General features: G+C 41.3%; 1 protein-coding gene across 2 annotated transcripts; it reads left to right on the plus strand.

Moving 5' to 3' along the window:
- Positions 1–552: 552 nt before the first annotated feature.
- On the plus strand, positions 553–24,680 carry LOC106575470 (SLAM family member 9). Of its 2 annotated transcripts, none has more exons than XM_082963521.1 (9): positions 553–758; positions 17,094–17,378; positions 17,506–17,773; positions 19,997–20,023; positions 20,177–20,224; positions 22,068–22,118; positions 23,516–23,674; positions 23,894–23,983; positions 24,136–24,680. In XM_082963521.1, the coding sequence occupies exons 1-6, from the start codon at positions 692–694 to the stop codon at positions 22,114–22,116; spliced, it is 744 nt and encodes a 247-aa protein (XP_082819647.1). In that variant the 5' UTR covers positions 553–691; the 3' UTR covers positions 22,117–22,118; positions 23,516–23,674; positions 23,894–23,983; positions 24,136–24,680. The 2 variants fall into 2 exon arrangements, with proteins under 2 accessions (XP_082819647.1, XP_082819646.1); XM_082963520.1 differs by having other exon boundaries at positions 24,132–24,679.
- The last annotated feature ends 2,192 nt before the right edge of the window (positions 24,681–26,872 follow it).

Here is a 26,872-nt window from a genome sequence, read left to right on the forward strand (position 1 = left end):
ATGTTCATACAAATATTTACACATGTTAAGTTTGCTGAAAATAAACACAGTTGACAGTGAGAGGATGTGCTGAGTTTATGTTTTGAGGAAAATATTTCATATTGTCAATGTTTTAGTGTGCATGCCATATAGGCCTATGGATGAATGGCTATAGGCTGGTGAATTAAAATCTCTCTTACACTCAGTGGACAGAAAACAATTAAATTAACTATAGTTATTAATTTACCTTTGATTATGACAGTATTGCCAATTTTTGTTACATTATATCAGAGATTCTATAAATTCTAAACTATAGATATGGAATTCTGTACGTTGCAGCCAATTATACACACAGGGAGGCGCCAAAGACCATGTATGGGTACGAATACAGGAAGGAATATTTCAGAACTGGTTAGAAGAAAATGCTTCTTAAAGTTATTATAACATATAAACATAATGCAATGTGTTTGTTATAAAATATTATTTAGTTGCAGCTATTAAACGTCATTTACAAGTCAAATGGAACTTTATTTTATTTTCCACCAAGAGGTCATGAACAGGGAGGAACTCAACCACAGTTTACTTTCACTTTCACAGCCTTAGGAAATAAAATAACAGAAGTAGGTTAGGCTATGAACCACACATTGCTTTGGCATATATCATTTGAATTTACTTTTATTTATTATCTGAACAAACAAACGAATTAGCAAATATGCCCAAACTAACGCTCATCGGATTGTACCTTTGGATTTGTCTGGCGCAAAAGGTGGTTTCCGGAGGTAAATTGAACCGATTGGCAAGGCCGAACGTAGTTTTTGGCCTACTTCATATTTGTAATGTTACTTGTGTGCTATAGCGTTCTTCCTGTATAGCCTACGATATTATCACATAATGTTTGACTATCACACACACACACACACACACACACACACACACACACAGCCACAAACACACACACACACAGCCACAAACACACACAGCCACAAACACACACACACACACTTTAGGAAGTGATCGAATATTCGAATATGAATATAAGTCTTGGGCTGCATTACAAACACTTATATACACTTGCAGGGCAAGGGAGGAAGGAATGATTTTTAAATGGACTGCACTTGCCCGGAAATTTGTCACTCGTTCATCCCGGATGATTGTGTTTTCAGCCATTGGTAGCTTGTGGGTGCTTTATATGTGCTACAGTCAATTATGATTGCATGTCTACTTATGTTAACTATATCATTATTGATATTCTCCTCCTGTATGATAGCTAGCAAATTAATTAGCTAACTAATGTAAGCCTGCCTAGCTGGAACTTCTGAAGGAAAATGTTTTATTTCTACAATTTCCAAAAGCTAACAAAACAAAAACCTCATTACTTTTACGAGACATGTTTGTGCTGTCATGCGCATTAGTAGCACAATTTCAAACCTTTTTACATTTGTTTTTACTTACACTTGTATGTTGACTTATCCATATTGACGATGAGGTTTTAAGTTTCAGCTGACTTTTCTTAGTGGATGTACAATCATTGGGAATTAAAATATGGGGCGTTTCAGGCCCCGACGTGAACATAATTGTACACTCGCAAACTCAATCAAAAACGAGGGCTGAGGGGCTTACATTGCGAACTTCCCTTGTTTGGCTAATCGTTTGGACCGATGTCCAAGATGGTGACAGGGATTCCCCCAAAGGCATAAGGTGAGGTTAAGTGGACGAGGGTGTGTCTTTTATGAGTTTGAAACGCAGCCCTGGCCTAACCAAGGCGTAAACCTACAGAAGGGTCTGCGTGATCATGGCAGGGGCGGTGATATGGACGGGCCTTAGGGGGGCTACCATACCTTCTTGCCCCTCCAAATAAATTGTTTAAATATTTGTCATTTATTTGACTGAGATGCACACCGACAGAAAGAGCCAGCGATCTCAGATAAAGCATCCGAGCAAGCGAAACGTCTCCCCTCTGTCTCAGTATTTGTAGACAATGTATCTGATGCTATCTGGACTAAAAGAGTATTGCATGTTTCAGCAGAGAGGAAGAGGCGAAGTGAGAGGGCTCACTCTCTTGCCAAAATCAGTCAAGAATAAGCCCTATGGGCATAATATGCAGACATAACCTTGTTGCCTGCCTTCCCGCCTTTGGGACAATGACTCCCATCCTTAGCGCTAAGACATGAGTATCTCATCATTATATACAGTTAGGATGCTGGCTTCCCCTAAAGTAAATTGATGATTGTTTTGCCAAAATTATATAATTACTCCTATATAATTACTCCTGCCTAAATGAAAACATTCAAAAAATACTTCACCAGAGAGCATAACTTAGCCACAGAGGATCATTAAAATACTATACCAGAGAGCATGACTTAGCCACAGAGTATCATTAAAATACTATACCAGAGAGCATGACTTAGCCACAGAGGATCATTAAAATACTTCACCAGAGAGCATGACTTAGCCACAGAGGATCATTAAAATACTTCACCAGAGAGCATGACTTAGCCACAGAGGATCATTAAAATACTTCACCAGAGAGCATGACTTAGCCTCAGAGGATCATTAAAATACTATACCAGAGAGCATGACTTAGCCACAGAGGATCATTAAAATACTATACCAGAGAGCATGACTTAGCCACAGAGGATCATTAAAATACTATACCAGAGAGCATGAGTTAGCCACAGAGGATCATTAAAATATTTCACCAGAGAGCATGACTTAGCCACAGAGGATCATTAAAATATTTCACCAGAGCGCATGACTTAGCCACAGAGGATCATTAAAATACTTCACCAGATAGCCACAGAGGATCATTAAAATACTTCACCAGAGAGCATGACTTAGCCACAGAGTATCATTAAAATACTATACCAGAGAGCATGACTTAGCCACAGAGGATCATTAAAATACTATACCAGAGAGCATGACTTAGCCACAGAGGATCATTAAAATACTATACCAGAGAGCATGACTTAGCCACAGAGGATCATTAAAATACTATACCAGAGAGCATGACTTAGCCACAGAGTATCATTAAAATACTATACCAGAGAGCATGAGTTAGCCACAGAGGATCATTAAAATACTTCACCAGAGAGCATGACTTAGCCACAGAGGATCATTAAAATACTATACCAGAGAGCATGACTTAGCCACAGAGGATCATTAAAATACTATACCAGAGAGCATGAGTTAGCCACAGAGGATCATTAAAATATTTCACCAGAGAGCATGACTTAGCCATAGAGGATCATTAAAATATTTCACCAGAGCGCATGACTTAGCCACAGAGGATCATTAAAATACTTCACCAGATAGCCACAGAGGATCATTAAAATACTTCACCAGAGAGCATGACTTAGCCACAGAGGATCATTAGCTTCTTAAAAAAATGTTTCAAATCACTAGTGCATTGGCCTTTGCCTTTCCCACGATTTGGGCAGCAGGCGTACAATATGTCTAGCTCACTGAGTTTTGGCCATCAATAAGAATTTGCTCTTAACTGACTTGCCTAGTTAAATAAAGGTTAAATAAAAATATATATTTTTAAAGAATCTAAAATATGTGTGAAGATAATGTGTCTTGAGTATAATTTTTTATGTTGCAACAAGAAGAAGAGGGGCGTGTTTCTCTCCAGAATTCAATCCGCTATCTCCCGCCAATCCTTGCCCATTCATTGTTTCATTGCGTGAATTGTTTGCCGTTTGATTGTTTATTTTTGATCAATTCCCCATTACATATGTCACAAGTAGGCCTAGTAAATGTGCCGTTAATCCCTCTTCATTTGGTTACATACATTTATGTTAATGCATGCATTAAATACAGTAATTTACCATTCTCGGGGTGGAAACATTGTTTGCAGGATTCACAACCTGCTACACTTGTGAGAAACAAGTTTTGGTTTATTTCATAACCATTATGAGTTTTGTCAAATCTTTTCCTTGTTATTTGTTTGGAGGGCTCTGTGAGCAATGAGCATGAGTCTGGTTTCTGTCTTGATCAAGTTGAGGGAGCACGTGAGTGCCTGTGCTCACATAGAAGTAGGCCTACCTGGCCTGCTGCATGCAACTGTAGGAAAGTGCCCATTTGGCAATGTCTGATTTCTGATTTTCTTAACTCACCACGTCCACCACTAATAGGCGGAACTTCACAGTGATTTTTTCTTCACCTCACACATTGTAAACTAAGTGTTTTTACATCCATTGCAAATTATACTTCCTCAGTATTTGAAAAATCTTTCCAACACTCGATTATCAAAATATCATGATCTGATGATTCTATATATCCAGCAGAAACATCTGTTCTGAGTTTACTGGCGCGGGAAACTCTAAGGGCCCGGAATAGACTAGTTGATACAATGTTGCAAGTTCGCTAGCGACAGCCAGTTGATGATTTGATACAATGTTGCAAGTTCGCTAGCGACAGCCAGTTGATGATTTGATACAATGTTGCAAGTTCGCTAGGGACAGCCAGTTGATGATTTGATACAATGTTGCGCTTCACAAGCAATAGCTCAAGTCAAGACAGATAGAAAGGGAGGCAGACTGGCGGAGTAGAGAGATGAATGTGATTGAAAGAACCAACATTTTCATCAGGATATTTCATACTGTTTTAATTGTCGGTTTAGGTCTATCTATCGTACTTATTTGTTGATGGAAGTTATAGGTCTACTGCTGCATTGGCCTATAGACTATCTCTGAGTTCTATAGCCGCCAATGGACCACAGTGTATCAATGTGTGCATATGGCAGAGGCTGGTGCTCTCGCCTTAAGCCAGGTGTACACTACACGATTTTGGCCATGATTTAGCTCTCCCAGACCCAGTTTTTGAGATTGGAGACAAAATCCCCATGTCGTTGCCTACTCTGGGCGCGGAGCCATCACCGACGCTCTTTAATGTGAGTAGGTCAAAGACGCAATCTGAAGGCTACCGATCTCGTCTTTGAGCAGTACCAGACATCCCAATATAATCAAACATGTTTGATTTTATCGGCACAAAATCTACAGTGCTCTTGTAGTGTGAGATGTGCAACAACAAGTTTCGGAGAACGATGATCAGGAATAGCCAATGAGAGCTCGGCAGAGAAGTCAGTGAGATGATGACGTTGTTTCGCGTCACCCAAAATATGTAGATCTCGAGCAGGAGAAATGACTAGCCTACTACTAGTATGCGTTTGTAATTGCCTTTAATCAAAGCCAAAGTGTCAAATCAGTACAGCCCTGAAGTTCACAAGCAATGTTGTTCAATTCAAAATGTTGGCTAGATATTTGAACTCTGTATGGCAAGCGTTTATGAAGCTGCTTTTAGCCACAGCTCGTAGCTAAGTAAATCTAACCACATCATTGTTTTCACGAGACAGCGTGGTATCGAGAATCCTCACGACTAAGTGAAGAATCTTGTAGTTTGTGACCTCTGTCTGTGCCACATCGTTTAGTGTGAGCACCACTACGTTGGCTACACCAAATAATGAATGGAAACAGTCATTTAATGTGAGAGGCTCAGCGTTGTTAGGATTTAGAAAGTCGTGTAGTGTCCACCTAGCTTTAGTATAATTTTAACTTTGAGATTTTTATAATTAACCATGTGCCAATGATTTTGAGAAACGAAAATGTTATTATTGAATTGAAACTGTTCCACGAAAATAATCAGAGCCTTCATGCAGATCGGTAGAAATGGTAAGATAAATTGTAAGCTTCCCCAAACTTCAATCTCACGAGCTGCCTATGGTCTTTACTATAACACCCATTACAAAATGTGTGAACGAGCAAGCCGCGTCAAGCTATGGATATCAAAGGCCCATTCCACTGATTCGTTCTGCACGCACGCTCCCTCAACGTTATCAGGACAGAGAAACCACACACGTGCTCATTGCTCACATGGAGCACTTCAGACAAAAGACAATGGAAAAAATTTACAACTCCTAAATTATGGTTACGAAATGAACCAAAAGTTGTTTCTCACAAGTGTAATAGGTTGTGAACTCTGCAAACAACGTTTCCACTCCGAGAATGAGAAAGGTAAATGACTGTAATGTATGCATTACCAGTAATTAATGTAACCTAATTACGGGGATTAGCGGTACATTTTCTAGGCCTACTGGTTACATCTGTAATGGAGTATTGATAGAAATAAACAATCAAAGGGCAAACAATTCACCCAATGAAACAATGAATGAATGAATGGGCAGTAATTGGCGGGAGACTGCGGAGCACATTCTGGAGAGCTGAGTGCGTGTGTTCTGGAGAAAGATGTCCGTATCTTCACCTCACACCCCTTATTTTATTATTTTCTCAATATTTTAAATGATACTCAAGACATATTATCTTCACACATATTAGATGCTTTTCACTGACAGCCATACCTTAATAATCAGCTAGACATATTGCCACGCACGCTGAGCAAATGGCTGGCTTCCCAAATAGGCATAGGCCCATTCACTTGTGATTTGAAACAATCTACAGCTATTTTTTAAAGAAGCTAATGATCCTCTGTGGCTAAGTCAAGCTCTCTGGTAAAGTATTTTGAATGATTTTATTTAGACAGGAGTAATTATATAATTTTGGCAAAACATACATTTATTTTAGGGGAAGGTGGCATCCGAACAGTGCGCTGAGCACCCGCCAATTTTCCTTTCTAATTCGCAAGTGGCTGAAACCAGATATTTGTATATAATGACGAGATGCGAGTGGTTGTCCCAAAGGCGGGAATGCAGGCGACAAGTTTAGGTCCCATGGAAACGTGTTGGGTTTATTCAGGACAGATTTTGGCGAGAGTGAGCCCTCTCGCTTAGCCTATTAGTCTCCTACATATGGAGACAAAGGGGCGCTGTTTCCCTCGCCCCGATGCTTCATCTGAGATTGATGCGTCTTTCTGTCAGCGCGATTCTCGGTCAAATAAATGATCAACATTTCAATATTTTACTTGGACAGGCAAGGAGGTACGGTATGGTAGGGCGGGCCAGCCCATAACACCAGCTCTGCTTTATGAACAAATATTGATATAATAACCATCATATAGAAGTAAACTTACTCTATAGAAGTAAAGAAGTAAACACCACTCTGGCGAAGCGGTCTAAGGCACTACATTGCTAGAGGCGTCACTACAGACACCCTGGTTCGAATCCAGGCTGTATTACAACCGGCTGTGATTGGGAGTCCCATAGGGCTGGGTACAATTGGCCCAGCGTCGTCCGGTGTAGGCGTCATTGTAAATAAGAATTTGTTCTTTACTGACTTGACTAGTTAAATTAAGGTTAAATACAAAAATAAAACAATTATACGATTATATGGTGTGTGGTCTTAGGAAACCATGCTGTTTATTAGGGTACAGATGAAATAAGCAGGGGTGCACCTTTCACTGAGGAAAGGGGTCATGTCCCCCCCACATTCTGAAATTACATTTTAGTCCCCCCCGTTTTATCATTACAATGTGATACAAATAGAGGCAAAGGGTGCTTTAGAACTATGCGGACACCTCAGAGCGTGGCTGGATTTAGGACACCACAGAGCGGGCTTTCAGGCTGTGTGAAGGCAAAGCTTCTGGAAGGCTGGCTGGACCAGCATGGGTGTCAAAGGGTGTAGACCAAAACACAGCGGGAAAATGTATACTCATCTTCTTTTTATTTAGTGAAGAAGGAAAACACAGTATACAAACATAAACGAACTGGACAGTCTCGACACAGGCACACAGCTAAACAAGAAACAATCTGCCACAAAATCCCATGACAAACACATTCCTATTTATAGGACCTTCAATCAGAGGCAACGATAGACAGCTGCCTCCAACTGAAGGCCCCAACACCAATTAGCTAAACATAGAAATACAAACGACTAGACTGAACATAGAAATAGACTAACATAGAACAATAACCAAAACCCTGGACTAATAAATCAAATACCCCTCTACATACACAACCACCCCGAACCATATAAACCAAATACCCCCTCTACATGAACACAACACAAACACACCCTGAACCACATAAAACAAATACCCCCTGCCACGTCCTGACCAAACTATAAGAACAAATAACCCCTTTACTGGTCAGGACGTGACAATGGGAGAGTTGAACATAGTTCAGTGTATATGTGTTGCCCTCTTTCACCGAGTTGTAAAAGCAAGCAAGCTACCGCAAAAAATAGTCCCAAACCCAACCACAGTCCCACTATGTTACCGGCAAATCAGAAACGTCTAACACATCATTGTGATCTCTACAGCGCTGTTGGCTGGTCGTCATTGACCTTGCGTAGGCTTAAACACTGGTATACACTGATTTATAAGGCCATATTGGGTAAAATGCCATTTTATCTCTGCTCTTTTTTAATCAGGTCGGTAAATAAATATCAATTACGGTCTCATTCTCATTTGCTTTTAACAGTACCAAGAATTAGAACAGGTCATGGTAGAATAGTTTTAGTTACTCAGCTTTGTGGTCCTGGAATTCTCTCCTGAACATTTAAACATTTGATGATCTAGCCTTGTTTGATGGAGTTTAAACACTTGATCGATGTACATGTCATAGAATAGTGTAATTGTCTTTAGGACAGCTGTTTTTTAGTCAAGACATTCGTGTTTTTTAACGTAATATGTAATTGTTGTACTGTGTGTGTGTGTGTATATAGTTTTGTTTAATGTTGTGTTAGTGTATGTAAGTTGTTTTGTCTGAAACTTTGTTCCCCCTGCTGCTATTGGACCAGGTCTCTCTTCAAAAAGAGATGTTATCTCAATGAGAAAAACCTGTATAATTAATGGTAAAAAAGAAATAAAAAATAATGTTATTTTAGGCGTATGTGGGTCAGCTCACTTGCCAGCCATAGTCCCAGCAATTTTGCACCCTATAGGTAATATCAAATGCGCTAAAATAACTTGAGAAATAGGTTAAATTACCAGAGATTCTCATATGGCCCTTATATTAGGCTATCTGTATTACTGGGGTAGATCAGCCAATATGCTAGATGTAGGTTGAAGAAAGCAGAGTTGGAGAGATTGAGCTATTCTTATAGCCTACTTTATAGGAGTGGTAAGATTTTCAGAAGGATAAATATGGGTGATCAATATTTAGGCCTTTCTATGCAATGTAGTAAACTATAGCTTAATGATAGGCCTATTTAGGAAGTATATTTCCTTGGAAAGATAATTTTGGACATGTAGTGTATGTGGACACCCCTTCAAATTTGTGGATTTAGCTATTTCAGCCACACCCGTTGCTGACAGGTGTATAAAATCAAGCACACCGCCATGCAATCTCCATAGACATACATTGACAGTAGAATGGCCCGTACTGAAGAGCTCAGTGACTTTCAATGTGGCACCGTGATAGGATGTCACCTTTCCAACAAGTCAGTTTGTCAAATTTCCACCTTGCTAGAGCTGCCCCGGTCAACTGTAAGTGCTGTTATTAGTGTGAAGTGGAAACATCTAGGAGCAACAACGGCTCAGCCGCGAAGAGATAGGCCACACAAGCTCACACAGCAGGATTGTCTGTCCTCAGTTGCAATACTCACTACCAAGTTCCAAGCTACCTCTGGAAGCAACATCAGCACTATTTTATTTTACCTTTATTTAACTAGGCAAGTCAGTTAAGAACAAATTCTTATTTTACAATGATGGCCTACCCCAGCCAAACCCTCCCCTAACCCGGACGACGCTTGGTCAATTGTGTGCCACCCTATGGGACTCCCAATCACCGGCAGTTGTGATACAGCCCGGGATAGAACCAGGGTCTGTAGTGACACCTCTTGCACTGAGATGCATTGCCTTAGACCGCTGCGCCACTCGGGAGCCCAAACGATTTGCGTTGGCCGGGAACAACTGTTCGTCGGGAGCTTCATGAAATGGATTTCCATGACCGAGCAGCCGCACACAAGCCTAAGATCACCATGCGCAATGCCAAGCGTCAGCTGGAGTGGTGTAAAGCTCGCCACCATTGGACTCTGGAGCAGTGGAAACGCGTTCTCTGTAGTAATGAATCACACTTCACCATCTGGCAGTCCAACGGACAAATCTTGTTTTGGCGGATGCCAGGAGAACGCTACCTGCCTGAATGCATAGTGCCAACTGTAAAGTTTGGTGGAGGAGGAATAATGGTGTGGGGCTTTTTCATGGTTTGGGCTAGGACCTTTAGTTCCAGTGAAGAGAAATCTTAACGCGACAGCATACAATGACATTCAAGACATTTCTGTGCTTCCAACTTTGTGGCAACAGTTTGGGGAAAGCTCTTTCCTGTTTCAGCATGACAATGCCCCCGTGCACATAGCGAGTTCCATACATAAATGGTTTGTCAAGATTGGTGTGGAAGAACTTGACTGGCCTACACAGATCCCTGACCTCAACCCCATCAAACACCTTTGGGATGAATTGGAACACCGACTGCGAGCCAGGCCTAATCGCCCAACATCAGTGCCCGACCTCACTAATGCTCTTGTGGCTGAATGGAAGCAAGTCCCCACAGCAATGTTCCAACATCTAGAGGAAACCTTCCCAGAAGAGTGGAGGCTGATATAGCAACAAAGGGGGGACCAACTCCTTATTAATGCCCATGATTTTGGAAAGATGTTCGACGAGCAGGTGTCCACATAATTTTGGTCATGTAGTGTAACTGCCCCGCGCTTCTCTGCCCATGCGTAAGCTATAGCCTACACTATTTAATTGAGACCACATGCACAGGTATGGCTACTGAACTGGAGGCAGCAAGAATGATGACAACGACACTTGCTACGTTATGCATAGGCCTATAGGATATAGCCTGCCTTTTAGGAGGACGATTTGCAGGCAGAGACAAATAAATGGGTAATCAATACTTATTAAAAAGGTGCAACGCTCGCTCACCATAGTAGCCTAACCTATGTGTGTGTTGTGCCTTTTCCTTTTCAATGATGATTAAATGTTTTGATTCCACTTTGACTTACGTTGCACCCTCCTTCTTTCCAATATCAATATTTATTTACAGACACTGTAGTAAACTACAGTCTAATCATATTTCAGTTAATTGAGGACAGACGTTCCGCTAGCGGAACCCCGTTCCGCCTGCGGAACCCCTAGCCAACAGCCAATGGCATCGCACGGCTTGAAATACAAAACCAACTAAAATACCACAATTCAATTTTCTCAAACAATTAACTATTTTACACCATTTTAAAGATAAGATTCTCGTTAATCTAACCACATTGTCCGATTTCAAAAAGGCTTTACAGCGAAAGCAAAACATTAGATTATGTTAGGAGAGTATATAGACACAAATAATCACACAGCCATTTTCCAAGCAAGCATATATGTCACATAAACCCAAACCACAGCTAAATGCAGCACTAACCTTTGATGATCTTCATCAGATGACACTCCTAGGACATTATGTTATACAATACATGCATGTTTTGTTCAATCAAGTTCATATTTATATCAAAAAACAGCTTTTTACATTAGCATGTGATGTTCAGAACTAGCATACCCACCGAAAACCTCCGGTGAATTTACTAAATTACTCATGATAAACGTTGACAAAATACATAACAATTATTTTAAGAATTATAGATACATAACTCCTTTATGCAATCGCTATGTCCGATTTTAAAATAGCTTTTTGGCGAAAGCACATTTTGCAATATTCTGAGTACATAGCACGGCCATCACGGCTAGCTATTTTGACATCCGCCAACTTCGGGGTCACCTAAACTCAGAATTACTATTAGAAAATTGGATTACCTTTGCTGTTCTTCGTCAGAATGCACTCCCAGGACTTCTACTTCAACAACAAATGTTGTTTTGGTTCCAAATGATCCATAGTTATATCCAAATACCTCCATTTTGTTTGTGCATTCAGGTCACTATCCGAAGGGTAACGTGCGAGCGCACGTACTTTTTTTTATCCGGCCGTGAAAATACTGCCCCCTATCCCAAAGAAGTTAATTTCATATTTAAGTTAACTGCCACATGGTTCTCCACTCAGGTAGGCAGCCTACTCTATCTCAATGAGTCCACACATACTAGACACACTTGAACTCTCAGGCCCAACTAGGAGAAGTAGGCTACTAAAGTTGAAGCAGCGAATTTTGAGTGTGTGAATAATGCGAATAATATGTGGTTTTAATACAATAGGTAGGCTAACACATACAAAGCAGAAAGAGGACAGTTTCCAAATAATCTGTGGGACAATCTAAATACAGTGTTTTCATCCCAAAGTCGTCTGTCTGACCACCCGCTCCCACCTACAGACCGAGCCGCAATGATCTCTGTCGGAACCCGCAGACATCCCGCGGGAAAGCAGCCCTCTAGTACACAGTCAGTACACAACATTATGCTCATCATGTCTTAGCAGGATCAGATGGTGACAGGGGTCCCAGCAGGGTCAGACAGCCAGGGAAGGCCAGTCTACAGAGCTCAGGTGAATTTAGCAGTATATTAACAATATCAGTGAATGATACAAAGTTCCATCTTGAATTGATGGGTAGACCTACAGTAGCTACAGGACAGCAGTTTAAAGCTATAGTCTGGGATCTGGGAATAATGGTCATTTCAATGAATGAACCATTGATTCTATTCTTGGATGATATAATGTATAAATGTACACCAAGGTAATTCTTTGTCATGCCTCATTTTAGGAGGATCAGATGTTGACAGGGGTCTCAGCAGGGTCAGACAGTCAGGGAAGACCAGTCTGTGATGGATCTCAGGGGAATGTTTGCAGATACAACACTCTCTGTGCAGGAAACACTGGACAAGCCAGATGCTATTTTAAGGCAGTCTGACAAACCTCCGAAGTTGATTTCCTAACTGTATCAAGGGTTAATAGAGGCTTTTCCCGATGACACAAAACATGTAAAACAAAAATGTGAGGAAGTCCTGGTATAAGCTATTGATGATGATGAATGGATACAGATATGTTTGAATGCCCAGTCAGGTTCATATCATCTCAGATATAAATTACTGCAGTTTAAGACCACCCACAGAATGTACTATATGCCAGTGTAACTGAATAACATGCACTCGGAAATGTCATTCCTCTGCTGGAGGTGTAAAACACAAAAGGGGGCATATGTGCATATGTTATGTTCTTGTGAAAGCTGGCTGAATTCTGACAAAGAGTATGTTCTTTTATCTCAGCAGTCCTACAGATTCTCCCTTCGCCCTGTTTTTGTTTGCTTTAAATGTTGATATTGGAGACTTATCTGAAGAAACTGCATTTATAGCGGATAAGAAATGTATTGCCATTAATTGGAAAGTTGGTTATGTATCACTAGCTTTGATCTATTACCAGATTAAGGGTATACTGGGAAACTTTCATAAGGTCTGGATGCCTTATATGGAATTCAGTATGACTAAAGGAGTCTGTATTGAAAACATACCCACATCTCTTTCGGCAATCCCTAGCTGCTGGGGGTCTGCAGTCCTGTGGGTGGTCACTCTGGTCTTGGCCTAACACACCCGAAACCAATAATATATGTTTCACTAAGATCCTAAAGCTGGGTGGGGTGTGTTGGGTTGGGGCGCTGCAGGGTGGTGGACCCCCTAGGGACAGGACGGGGGTACCCAGCTATATTGTGTGCAAGTAAAAAGAGATCTACAGTACTATTAGTCCTATGAAATTAATTTTTGCTATTTCTGTGTGTTAATGTATATTTGCGGTGTACACTGCATTCGGAAAGTATTCAGACTTTTTCCACATTTTGTTACGTTACAGCCTTATTCTAAAATGGATTAAATAACAACAAATCCTCATCAATCTCACACAATACCCCATAATGACAAAGCGAAAACAGGTTTTTAGAAATGTTTGTAAAAAAACGATATACTTATTTACATAATTATTCAGACCCTTCGCTATGAGACTCGAAATTAAGCTCAGGTGCATCCTGTTTCCATTGATCATCCTTGAGATGTTTCTACAACTTGATTGGAGTCCACCTGTGGTAAATTCAATTGATTGGACCTGATTTGGAAAGGCACACACCTGTCTATATACGGTCCCACAGTTGAAAGTGAATGTCAGAGCAAAAACCAAGCCATGAGGTTGAAGGAATTGTCTGTATAACTCCGAGGCAAGATTGTGTCGAGGCACAGATCTGGGGAAGGGTACCAAAACATTTCTGCAGCATTGAAGGTCCCCAAGAACACAGTGGCCTCCATCATTCTTAAACGGAAGAACTTTGGAACCACCAAGACTCTTCCTGGAGCTGTCTGCCCGGCAATCGGGGGAGAAGGGCCTTGGTCAGGGAGGTGAACAAGAACCTGATGGTCACTTTGACAGAGTTCCTCTGTGGAGAAGGGAGAACCTTCCAGAAGGACAACCATCTCTGCAGCACTCCACCAATCAGGCCTTTGTCACATCCTGACCCTAGTAAGATGTCATTTTCTATAGTAGAGTAGGTCAGGGCGTGACAGGGGGTGTTTTGGGTTTTTCTATGTCTTCTATTTCTATGTTTTAGTTCTAGTTTTTCTATTTCTATGTTGGGGTTGTTTGGGTTGATCTCCAATTGCAGGCAGCTGATCCTCGTTGCCTCTGATTGGAGATCATATTTAAGTAGCGGTTTTTCTTCCTGGGTTTTTTGTGGGTAGTTGTTTTCTGTTTAGTGTATGTCATCTGACGGAACTGTTGTCAGTCGTTTTGTTGTTTTGTTAAAGTGTATTCATTAAAAGTAAATATGAGCACTATACATGCTGCACCTTGGTCCCCTTAATACGACCCGCGTTACAGCCTTTATGGTAGAGTGGCCAGACAAAAGACGCTCTTCAGTAAAAGGCACATGACAGCCCACTTGGAGTTTCCCAAAAGGCACCTAAAGGACTCTCAGATCATGAGAAACAAGATTCTCTGGTCTGATGAAATCAAGAATGAACTATTTGACCTGAATGTCAAGCGTCACGTCTTGAGGAAACCTGGCACCATCTCGACGGTGAAGCATTGTGGTGGTAGCATCATGCTATGGGGATGTTTTTCAGTGGCAGGGACAGGGAGACTCGTCAGGATCGAGGGAAAGATGAAGGGAGCAAAGTATAGAGAGATCCTTGATGAAAACCTGCTCCAGAGTGCTCAGGACCTCAGACTGGGGTGAAGGTTCACCTTCCAACAGGACAACGACCTTAAGCACACAGCCAAGACAATGCAGGAGTCTCTCCTTGAGTGACCCAGCCAGAACCTGGACTTGAACTCGATCGAACATCTCGAGACCTGAAAATAGGTGTGCAGCAATGCTCCCCATACCACCTGACAGAGCTTAAGAGGATCTTCAGAGAAGAATGGGAGAAACTCTCTAAATACAGGTGTGCCAAGCTTGTGGTGTCATACGCAAGAAGACTTGAGGCTGTAATCGCTGCCAAAGGTGCTTCAACAAAGTACTTAGTAAAGGGTCTGAATACTTATGTAAATGTTATATTTCAGTTTTTTACTTTTAATAAATTCGCAAAATATTCTAAAAACCAGTTTTTACTTTGTCATTATGGGGTAGTGTGTGTAGATTGATGAAGAAAAAAATATTTAATCCCTTTTAGAATAAGGCTGTAACGCAACAAAATGTGGAAAAAGTCAAGGGGTCTGAATACTTTCCGAATGCTCTGTATGTGAAGAATACGTAGGATAGAATAGTTTATGTACAGCAATAGTAGAATAGGATAGACCTTAACTAGAATACAGTATATACATATGAAGTGGGTTAAACATTATGTAAACATTATTAAAGTGACCAGTGTTCCATCCATGTCTATGTTGTACCTTGGCTGCAAAGGGAACAAGAGGGCCGAACTTGACCAGGCCATGAATCTGTACAGGAAAGCACATTAAGCTATAGATGGATGGATGGATAGACCGTATGTGTTTTTTTGTGTTTTTTTGTTTCCAAAACGTTCCCTAGTGAACAAAGAAAATGAAAGGTAGGAGCTGGGAAGGAACTTGTGTTTGGAGAGAGTTGAGTTATTGACTAGACTGGTGGGGGTCGGTCTGGTGGGGGTCAAGAGTTGTTCATTTGTTAGGCTATTGGTTAAAGGTGCTACACAATATTTATTATTGAATTACCTTTGATCAAGTTTAGTCTTATTAATCACTTAAACATATTTAATATTGATTTCTTACCTAGCTTGATGATTGTGGGCATTTGTGCTTTCTTTTTGTTCTAAATAGAGATGGCATAGTGGATTGTGTAAAAATGGCTTTAGATGCCCCAAAAAATGTTGGGACCCCCAGACGCCCTGCTAAGTTATTTCCCACCCACTTCTAAAAACAAAGTGGTGCCCCTGGAAATAAGTTATGATGAACTTCCCAGGGTGGTGAAAGTGCACGCAATCTTAATGCTCCTTTCCAATAAATATCGAGGGTCTTATTCTGGTGACATGATTATCGATACTTGACTGCCGTGATAATCTCATCATGTAGACTAGCCTACCAGCACAGCCTACCCGCACTGTATCTGAGAGCTGTTGGCTAGAACGCAGGTGCCAAGACCAGAGTAGGCATTAGCCGACGCCAATGGTGACATTATTGACAAAAGACTTTACGATTTACATACATTTAAAAACATTAACATGTAGTGTGTGTGTGCATCTATCAGTTACACGTACATGTCAATACATACATAGAAGTAGGTCACATGGGGGAGAGGCGTTGTGCCGTGAGGTGTAGATTTAGTTGTTGTTTTTAAACCAGCTTTGCTGTTCACTTGCGCTATATAAGATAGAAGGGAGTTCCATACACTCATGTGCACTACGTCATCACACACAGCCTTTTATTCTCAAAAAGTCTGTTTGATGGAAACATCTTTCTGGTGGGAAAATGTGCGTATTGTTTCTTGCAGATTTTAGAATAATAGCATGAAAATCTGTCGCAGATTGGATGGAAACCTAGTTAGTGATATAATAGTGGACAGGGTGTAAAAAAAGACTTGCATCTGTAGTGTAGTCTAGATACATTTCTACTCCAGTGGTGGTGGTGAGGGGGACATACTAGTCAAAGTGGGCTGTCTACATAGACCAGATACACCCAGCAAGCAGAATTCTAGACATAAAAAGTAAAGATGAATAATAATGTCCCTTTCAATGCCAATAGGGTTCGGACTACATATTTATACCCTAACCATAATGTGTCACCCTGGATGCATTGATACTCTGATACATGTATGAAATGTCTGCTTTTCCAGAGGATCTTTATTATAAAGTGGGAGGTGAGCTCCTGTTGACGCCGGACAAGTCCACAGTGCCTGACTCCATCACAAGCATCCTATGGAAGCATGGGAAGAACAAGGTGGCAGAGTGGTACAAGGACTTTGATCTGGACATCTATGCTGCCTTCAAAGAGCGCACAACCCTGGACCAGACTACTGGAGAGCTGAGAATCAGTGGATTGATGAAAACAGACAGTGGAGTTTATTCTGTGGAGTTCAACAGCAAACTGCTTGACAAGACATATACACTGTCTGTTATCAGTAAGTGTTTCTTTCTGTGTGTGTGTGTGTATGTGTGTGTGTGAATGCCTCTATATGAAACAGCAGGTTGTGCAGTGCCTCACAAGCATTTTCCGTAATTATTGCTGTTTCTTTCCTCTATTTACAGAGGCAGTCCCAAAACCCACAATCACTTCTTCCTGTAACGCCAACAAAACCATCTGCACTCTGACCTGTGAGGGGGACACCACTGATGCTGAACCTGTCACCTACAGCTGGAAAGTGGGAGAGGGGGTGTGGGAGGTCTTAGACAAACAGCATAGTGTCTCTAAGAACAACACTGACAAATCAAACAATGGTTACAAGTACACCTGCAAGCTGAAGAACACTGTTAGTGAGGAAGTCAGCAAGCCAATTAATAGAGGTGTTTGGTCCAGGTGAGTTGACACTCATTTATTTTACCTTTATTTAACTAGGCAAGTCAGTTAAGAACAAATTCTTATTTTCAATGACAGCCTAGGAACAGTGGGTTAACTGCCTTGTTCAGGGGCAGAACAACAGATTTTTACCTTAGCTCAGGAATTTGATCTTCCAACCTTTCAGTTACTAGTCCAACACTCTAAACACTAGGCTATGCTGCCACCTCATAAGTATGTTAGTCTTATGTATTGATTTGTCAGTAACACTGCTGGTGTTGTAGGACATTTTGAATGCTGCACTATGTTGAATTCCTGATCAACTCCTGTCAAAGTATCAATACAAAATGTGTTTTCATTTCCGAGCCTTCCATCAGAGATTTTGTTGTTGTCACTGCCATTGTAGCATTTGTTTTCATTGTCATAACAGGTAAGAACAGCACATCTCTAGTAACAGAACACTGCACATGTACATAGTTCTGAAGCACAGGTTGACATAACAGCAGCAACAACAGTGAGCTATACCCCCTGAAGGGGATACTTGTTCTACATGTATCTACAGTAGTGTTCAGGCTACTGCTACAGACAAGACAGGGGGTTAGATGCACCACCTGCTGTAGGGCACTGTCTTCATTCATAATGTGTCACAAGGAGGCATCAATTTGGACAGTTCACAGTATGGATTAGTCTAATATGAATTAATCAGCTAAAAGGATAGCAATGACTTTGTGGTAACCTAAAAATATGTTTATCGTACAATGGATATTGCATAGATGTGAAATCACTGGCTAGATTATTTTACCTTTGTCATAGGCTACATCCACCCTATTATTATTCAAAATAGGGCGGGATCAAAGTCAGGGAAAGCTGAACTTTATGCAAATACTTCCCGCCATCGCAGCGCACTTGATGTACATCCCAACACAAGTCAATAAAACATAATGTTAGGAAACTGCTAATAATAAGTCATGGGTAGAATCTGAATTGTTTACTCCTCGCTTCCTTCTCAAAACCCATTGGAGGAGAAGGTCAGAGAGTAGGGACCTCTGGCTTTCTCATCCAATGGGTTTTGAGAAGTAGTAGAGAGGAGAGAGGACGCAAGGAGTATGCCACTGAGATTCTCCCCTAGTCGCACAAGTATGCAACGTTTTCCATACAATATCGACCACACCCTTTAACTTTAATGTGACTGTGCATAAGGCCTATCTACAGGTCCATTAAAGGATGCTTCATTTTGGCTGTGTGTGTGTGGGTTTACCATAAGAAGTAGGGAGTTTCCAGGGTTGGGTAGGTTACATTTAATCAGTTGCTCACCAACCATGGGGGTTTCCACCAGGGGCATCCATTGGGTATAGCAGGGTAGCTCAAGAACAATCATTTAAGAAAGTAGACTAAAATCATTCCAATCCCGATTTAAAATGCAACGGCTGTTTAGAGTATTGGATGGCATGGCTCAGAGAGCAGCTGCCAGCATGGTGCCTTTTCTTTCACTTTTAGAAAGCAGAGAACAGAGAGTATCAGTTTGTTTTGCCAGTCAGCTCAATTTCGAGTCTCATAGCGAAGGGTCTGAATACTTATGTAAATAAGGTATTTCTGTTTTTTATTTTATTTTAAATTTGCAAACATTTCTAAAAACCTGTTTTCGCTGTTTTATTATGGGGTATTGTGTGTAGATTGATGAGGGCATTTTTTTATTTTATTAATTTTAGAATAAGGTTATAATGTAAGAAAATTTGGAAAATGGGAAAGGTTCTGAATACCTTCTGAATGCATAGTATGTGTACATTTATTTTGCAACACCAGTGGAGTGGTCAGCATGTTAACTCCCTTTAAAAAAGCATGTGTATATTTTGTCATTCTTTGAGTTTGTTTGTCTTCATTCGTTCTTGTCGATTGTAGGCCTAAGTATGTCCTTTGATGTTTACCTTTTATTTCAATGCATGTGTAGGATTTATCTAGCATAGTTTGCATTCGCCGTCAGCTATTTAATGCACTGGTTACTTTCACATTGATTTGAAGTTAGCCTTGTGCAGGTACTGTATGAATGCTCTCAGAAATGATGTCTCCTTATTGCAGTTTAAACATGTAAATGTGGGTGAAGTCCTACTCAATAGCTGATAGAATGGTTACTACACAGACTTCTACTTTAAGAGGGGTTATATCTCACTCTGACATAGCTAATACATAAGATACACAACCATGGATCAACTTGGAAAATAAAATACACATTTTTTTACTCCTCAGGAATGTTGGTGTGGAAGAAAAGGACTGGTAGGACGATTATCTGTCTCTTCCTGTCTCAATTCTTCATACTCACTGCTTTACAATAAAATCATTTACATTTGGATTCCAGTACTAACAAAGAACCATTTGAATGAAACTGTTAATAATGTCTTACATTTTTGTGTGCCTTTTTCATCTCAGGATACACTTGGATCGACATTTTGAGCAAGCTTTTTTGTGGAATGTGTGGTAAGTGTTACCTTAACTTGACTCTGAGTGTTGGTTTTGTGCCATCCCAGAAATCCTGAAACCTGTTTTAATCAATGTGTGTGTGTGTGTGTGTGTGTGTGTGTGTGTGTGTGTGTGTGTGTGTGTGTGTGTGTGTGTGTGTGTGTGTGTGTGTGTGTGTGTGTGTGTGTGTGTGTGTGTGTGTGTGTGTGTGTGTGTGTGTGTGTGTGTGAGAGAGTGCACAGCTGTAATCCCACCACCCAGAATATTTCCACGTTTTCTCATCATAACCTTATGCATCCTAAAGGGCAAATACCTCCTAAATTCAAGGAACCTCTTCTACTCTGTTTACTGTAAACAATGTTGATGGATGGTGTAACTTTACAGGGGATGCAGGCAACAATCAGAATTCTGTTGCCCCGGATACTGTTTATCACACTGTAGGGGATGATCAGGTCACCAACCTTGGAGCTTCAGGGGTTCTCTCTGAGGTTGCCATGGATACAATTTATAGCACTGTAGGGGAGAAGTCTTCTGGAGATTACTCCATGAATCAGAATAATAACAATCAGTCCACTAACACAGGTAGTAACACTAACGCACCTTTTACATGGTACTTCTATGGGGCCATTTTGACAATGCAGATATGTGGAGATGTTGTCAGAAATGTGTTTCTCATATTATTTGTGGTGATATTTATTTGAAGAGCATGTTTTAGTGACATCTACATACAGTATGAGAAGGTGATTACTAATGTGAGTTTAAAGTTAGCAGTGTGTGGGCTAGCATATATAAAATGTATATGATGCAGTTGGAATCTGCAAGGAAAATGTGCTTTAAATTAAGTTCCGTGATGAGTTTTTGAAATAATTTGTTTGGTTTTGGTTTCTCTTTACATCTATGCATTTTTGCACTGTCAAAACGTCACCCATTGAGGTAACACTGTGGATAAAGATCGTCACTGTCACCCCTTGCTAGTTTGTATGTTCCAAAAGCCAATTATTTAATGCGCTTCAGTGTGAGTCTTCTGTTTTATTTGAACTGTCAATCAGAACATTTTGAGTTATCAGAACTGCTTCCATGTTTTGTTTCAACATCTGAAGACCTTTGCAGGTTTTGTCGTCATACAGCAGAAGTAGCATAAATGCTCATCTGCATATCTCAGAATATCACAAGAATTTAGATTGCTGTTTTATTTGAATTCTGTTGATAACTGTAAGCAGGAAGTCACTGTGTATGATGCTATGCTTACTGGTGTACTTTATTGTGAAGTTGTTATTATCAAAATAGAAGGTTAGTAAGAGGCAACTTGTAGGTGAGTGGGGGCAAGTACCACTACTATCTACACCATTTTGCTGACAGTCATTCTGAAATGATCCCTGTTCTACCTGTATTTACAGTAGATTTAAGGTGTGCATATACAGTACACCAGTTTGTTAGTGTTCTCTGTTGTGTCCTCTATTGAAGTAGCTTAGTGTCAATGTAGGAGAAATCTTCAACAGCTCATTGCTTGTGGTCTTGCCACTTTTCTCCATCGTTTTTCTACAGAATCTTGGATTTCCTGAAATCATGAGCTCATTTTAGACTGTATTAGATGTGTATCTGCGTATCTCAGAATATCATAGGAACTTAATTCTCGTTGTGTGGTTAGTGATTTCTTCTGTGATGGTACGTCCACAGAACTTTGCTAGAATCCAGCTTTGATTGTTCAAAGCAGATGAAGGGTTATGCTGAAATATCATTTGGTGCAACTGTGAACAAAACTCCCCTCTGTAAGCTCCACTACCCACAGACATGATAGGAGTCATACAGCCCTTAACTGGGGGAGATGATTTATAGACAAACTTTGTTATTCTGTCCTCAGGGACGGCTGGCAACAATGCCAACAGTGTGAAGCCGGTGACAAAACATGAAGGTAAGACACTAGCTAGGTTTCCATCCAATTGGTGACAGATTTCCATGTGAATATTCTAAAATCTTCATAAAAACAATATGCATGTTTTCCCACCAGAGAGATGTTTCCATTAAACTGACTTGTTGCGGATAAAAGGCTGTGCGTGATGATGTAGTGCACATAAATAACTTTTGCAGTTAATTTCCCATCTACTGAATAAAAAATACAACTTAAGTGGGTTTCCATCCCATTATCAACTCTACTGATGTTTTTGTCACAAAAAAATGGGCCCTCTAGCCAACGTCTCGCAGATACAGTGCGGGCATAGTATACATTATGAGATTATTATGGACAAAAATCAGATTTTTTTTAATTTGTCAAACAGCAGCCAACCATCAATCATCATGGTCCCAGTGTTAGGTTCTTATTTTTCAGAGTAAATAACTCACGGACACTAGAGAAGCTTGACCAAGCTAAATTCTTCCCAAAGGGTCGACACAGCTGTATTCAGACAAAAAAAAAACATTTTCACCATCACAAGTGTATATATACTCCACTTGAGACACCCCTCCTTCTCTCCAATCCTTACATCTTATGGTTCGACAGGAAGAAGATAACAGGATAATATAACCATTAGTTCTCCTTTCAGGGGATCTGACCTGACCTCAACCCCTCCTTCGCCTAATCCACAGATGTCCTCTCGTATCGCACTCCCGTGACTCTCTCCCGTCCACCCAGCACATTCCACAGCCACTCTGTCTTTCTACAGATCTCCTTTATATACACCATACGTCTGATCTATCATGTTCTATCAGGTTAATATCTCAATGTTCAAAGTTTAGCCTGAATCAAACACCAGAATAAGAATGTCAACATTTATTGGAAAGGAGCATCAAGTTCATCACCTTGCACTTTCACCACCTTGTGAAGTTCATCATTTCTTTTGTCTGTAGCCTAGTAAACTGCGTACTTTCCCAAGTCGTAGTGGGAGGACCACACAAAATGTCATTGCGTGACTTCAAGTTTACTTTAATATGATGGTTATTATATCAATATTTGTGCATAAAAGCGTTTCCACTGTAATTTCTCACATAATTAATTTGAAAGACACAAAAAGATCCCACCTTGTCTAGCGTGTTTTGTCGCCGTTTGGAAAGTTTACTGACATTAGCTGTTTCCATCAGGCTGGTCATGACATTTTTTTAATCGGACATGTACTTTACTCACGTTAAAAGGTTAGATGGACAGCTGGTTACAGATTTGAGGTGAAAGTGGCATTCCACTGGAATTCTACAATCAAATATGTTGAGGATTGTGGTGGGTGGGAGTGCTTGTCCTGTCTAAGAAACCACTGTCTGGGAAACACTGGTGGTTCAGGAGAGAGGCTGTAGTACATGTTTTACCCTCTGTTTCCTCAGTGGGCGAGTCTAAAACGGATGGCAGCGCTGCACCAGTGGGCGCGGATGTGTCTAAAACAGATGGCAGTGCTGCACCAGTGGGCACGGATGTGTCTAAAACGGATGACAGCGCCGCACCAGGGGGCGACCTAAACGCAGCTGAAGGAGAGGCAAATGGAGGTGTGTATGAGAAAGGGATAGTAAACCTCAAGTCCCTCTGAATGCATCAGGATAAATGTACAGACCTCAGGCTCAAATAGATGGGAAAGACCGGCATCATCTTAAACTGTCATAACAGAGCAGAAATCAGTGCCATTGTATTTACAGTATTCTTGAATCACATTAATTCTGAATGATTTCATTTCTCCAGTTCAGTTCTCCTAATGTGTTGTCTTGCAGAGGGGTTCGTGCTGCTGAACGAAGACAGGGTGAAGTACGACAATGGCAATGGAGAGGGTGCAGCAGAAGAGAATTCAGCATTGTAGGACGGTAAGTTGGTGTGTGATAAGAATGTAGACTGTTTTCACTTCATTTGCATTTATTGTGCAATACTTCTTCCCACACTCTGGTCAACTCACTATAAGTAGACTGTTAGTCTGTTACCAACTCTTGTTCCTACTAACTGATGTCTCTCTAGACAGGGAACTGTGGACCAGAGGTACACAGAGGATCATGAAGACAAGAGAACCCACCTTCTCATCTGGGTTACCAGCACTGGACGACAAGGCATTCTAACGTTCAGAGAACATTTCCATAGCAATAGACTGGCTTGTGTTCGGTGAAACTGAGGTCCATTTATAACATCACTGGTCCTTTCTGAACAAGTGTGCTTTATTAAAACAAGGACTGGGAATAGTTTGACCCCTAGAAGACCTTTTTGCAATTTAGAGAAAGTATAAAATGCACAACCCCAACAAAGCAAAGCACCTTTAAAGCATCATATTAATGCTTTGATAAGAAACGCAATAAGGCTTTCTTGTATCAGATATAACCAGCAATCAAATTAATAGTCAATACCGTCAGTAGTCCAAAGGTCAAAGTCTGTCACGTCCTGACCATAGTAAGATGTTATTTTCTATGGTAGAGTAGGTCAGGGCGTGACAGGGGGTGTTTTGTGTTTTTCTATGTTTTCTATATCTATGTTTAGTTCTAGTTTTCTATTTCTATGTTTTTTTTGGGGGGGGGGGGGGGGTGTTATCTCCAGTTAGAGGCAGCTGGTCCTCGTTGTCTCTAATTGGAGATCATACTTAAGTAGGGTTTTTTCCACCTGTGTTTGTGGGTAGTTGTATTCTGTTTAGTCTATGTACCTGACAGAACTGTGAGCTTTCGTTTTTTCTCTTTGTTATTTTGTCTTTAGTGTTTTTGCGTTAAAACAGATTTCATCATGAGCACTCAACACGCTGCGCTTTGGTCCCCTCTCTACGACAGCCGTTACAGAACTACCCACCACAAAAGGACCAAGCAGTGTGGACAGGAATGGACCTGGGAAGAAATTCTGTACTGCAAGGGATCCTGGACGTGGGAGGAGATCAAAGCTGGATGGGATCGCCTCCCATTGGAACAGGTGGAGGCAGCAAGAGTAGAGCGGCGACGAGAAGAGGAACTAGCCCGGCAACAAGGCAAGCACAAGAGGCTTTGGGGGGGCACACGGGGAGATTGGCAGAGTCAGGGTGGAGACCTGAGCCAACTCCCTGTGCTTACCGTGGGGGGTGAGTGATCGAGCAAGCACCGTGTTATGTGGGGGTGCACACTGTCGCCAGTGCGCAGCTACAGCCCGGTGCGCACGGTGCAAGCTTCCCACAGTTGCCGTGCTAGAGTTGGCATTCAGCCAGGAAGGAGTGTGCCTGCTCAGCGTTCCTGGTCTCTGGTGCGTCTCTTCGACCCAGGTTATCCTGCGCCAGCTCTACGCACGGTACCCCCAGTTCGCCAGCACAAACCTGTGCAACCTGTTTCATCGCCCCGCGCTTGCCGGGCTACGGGGGTTATCCAGCCAGGACGGGTTGTGCCAGCCATAAGCTCCAGACCTCCAGCGCGCCTCCACGGCCCAGTATACCCTGTGCCTGCTCTGCGCACCTGGCCTCCAGCGATGTTCCCTAGTCCAGAACTCTGTGACGTTTCCCAGTCCGGAGCCTCCAGCGATGTTCCCTAGTCCGGTGAGACCGATTCCAGCTCCACGAAAGAAGCCTTCAGTGATGATCTATGGTCCGAAGCCTTCAGTGATGATCCATGGCACAGAGCCTCCAGCGACGCTCCCCAGCCCGGAGCCTCCAGCGATGACCTACAGTCCGGTTCCTTCGACGATCCACGGTCCGGTGGTACTAAAGCAGAGGGATCAGCGGGGGTTACACCCCGAACCAGAGCCGCCTCCTCTGCTGGAGGATAACCTTATGTGGACTGCACTAGAGCCGCCATAAACAGGAGTTACCCACTCTACCCTCCCGTTTTTAGTTTTTTAGGAGCATTCGGAGTCTGTACCTTTGGGGGGGGGGATACTGTCACGTCCTGACCATAGTAAGATCTTATTTTCTGTGGTAGAGTAGGTCAGAGCGTGACAGGGGGTGTTTTGTGTTTTTCTATGTTTTCTATATCTATGTTTAGTTCTAGTTTTCTATTTCTATGTTGTTTTTTTGTGATGATCTCCAATTAGAGGCAGCTGGTCCTCGTTGTCTCTAATTGGAGATCATACTTAAGTAGGGTTTTTTTCCCACCTGTGTTTGTGGGTAGTTGTATTCTGTTTAGTCTATGTACCTGACAGAACTGTGAGCTTTCGTTTTTTTCTCTTTGTTATTTTTGTCTTTAGTGTTTGAGTTAAAATACATTTCATCATGAGCACTCAACATGCTGCGCTTTGGTCCCCTCTCTACGACAGCTGTTACAAAGTAAAAAAGAGATTCAGTTCAACCAAAAATGTCCTTTAAATCCAGGATTCCGAAGAATTATTCAGTTCTTTCCCAAAAAAAGGTAAATCCACAAAAAATATAAATTATATTCCATTAGTAAGAGCAGGAGAGTCAATAAAAAATTCACATTCGATCATATACACTCATCACTCTGTGGTGTTGAATGGAAGTCCAGTCATTTCCCTTTTTTTTGGCAAATAATCCAGTTGAACACGTTTAAACTACACCATTATGGAACTATTTTACTTAAAAGATTTCCCAAAAAGATTTCCTCTCTGTTCTTCACACCACATACTTAAATTGACAGGTATCATTTCTGGCCAATCAACAGAATATCCACTCTGCGGCACTTACATCATGGCAAGGAATACATGCATGACCATTTATTCTGTTTCATATCACATTTAATGTGGCAACGTTACACGCGTTAGTTCATTTTAATCTCCTTTAGTAAGTCATTTCCAAAGCTGCCTCTTCT

This window comes from Salmo salar, chromosome 17 (genome assembly GCF_965601325.2).
Source record: "Salmo salar chromosome 17, fSalSal1, whole genome shotgun sequence".
NCBI classification, from domain to species: domain Eukaryota; kingdom Metazoa; phylum Chordata; class Actinopteri; order Salmoniformes; family Salmonidae; genus Salmo; species Salmo salar.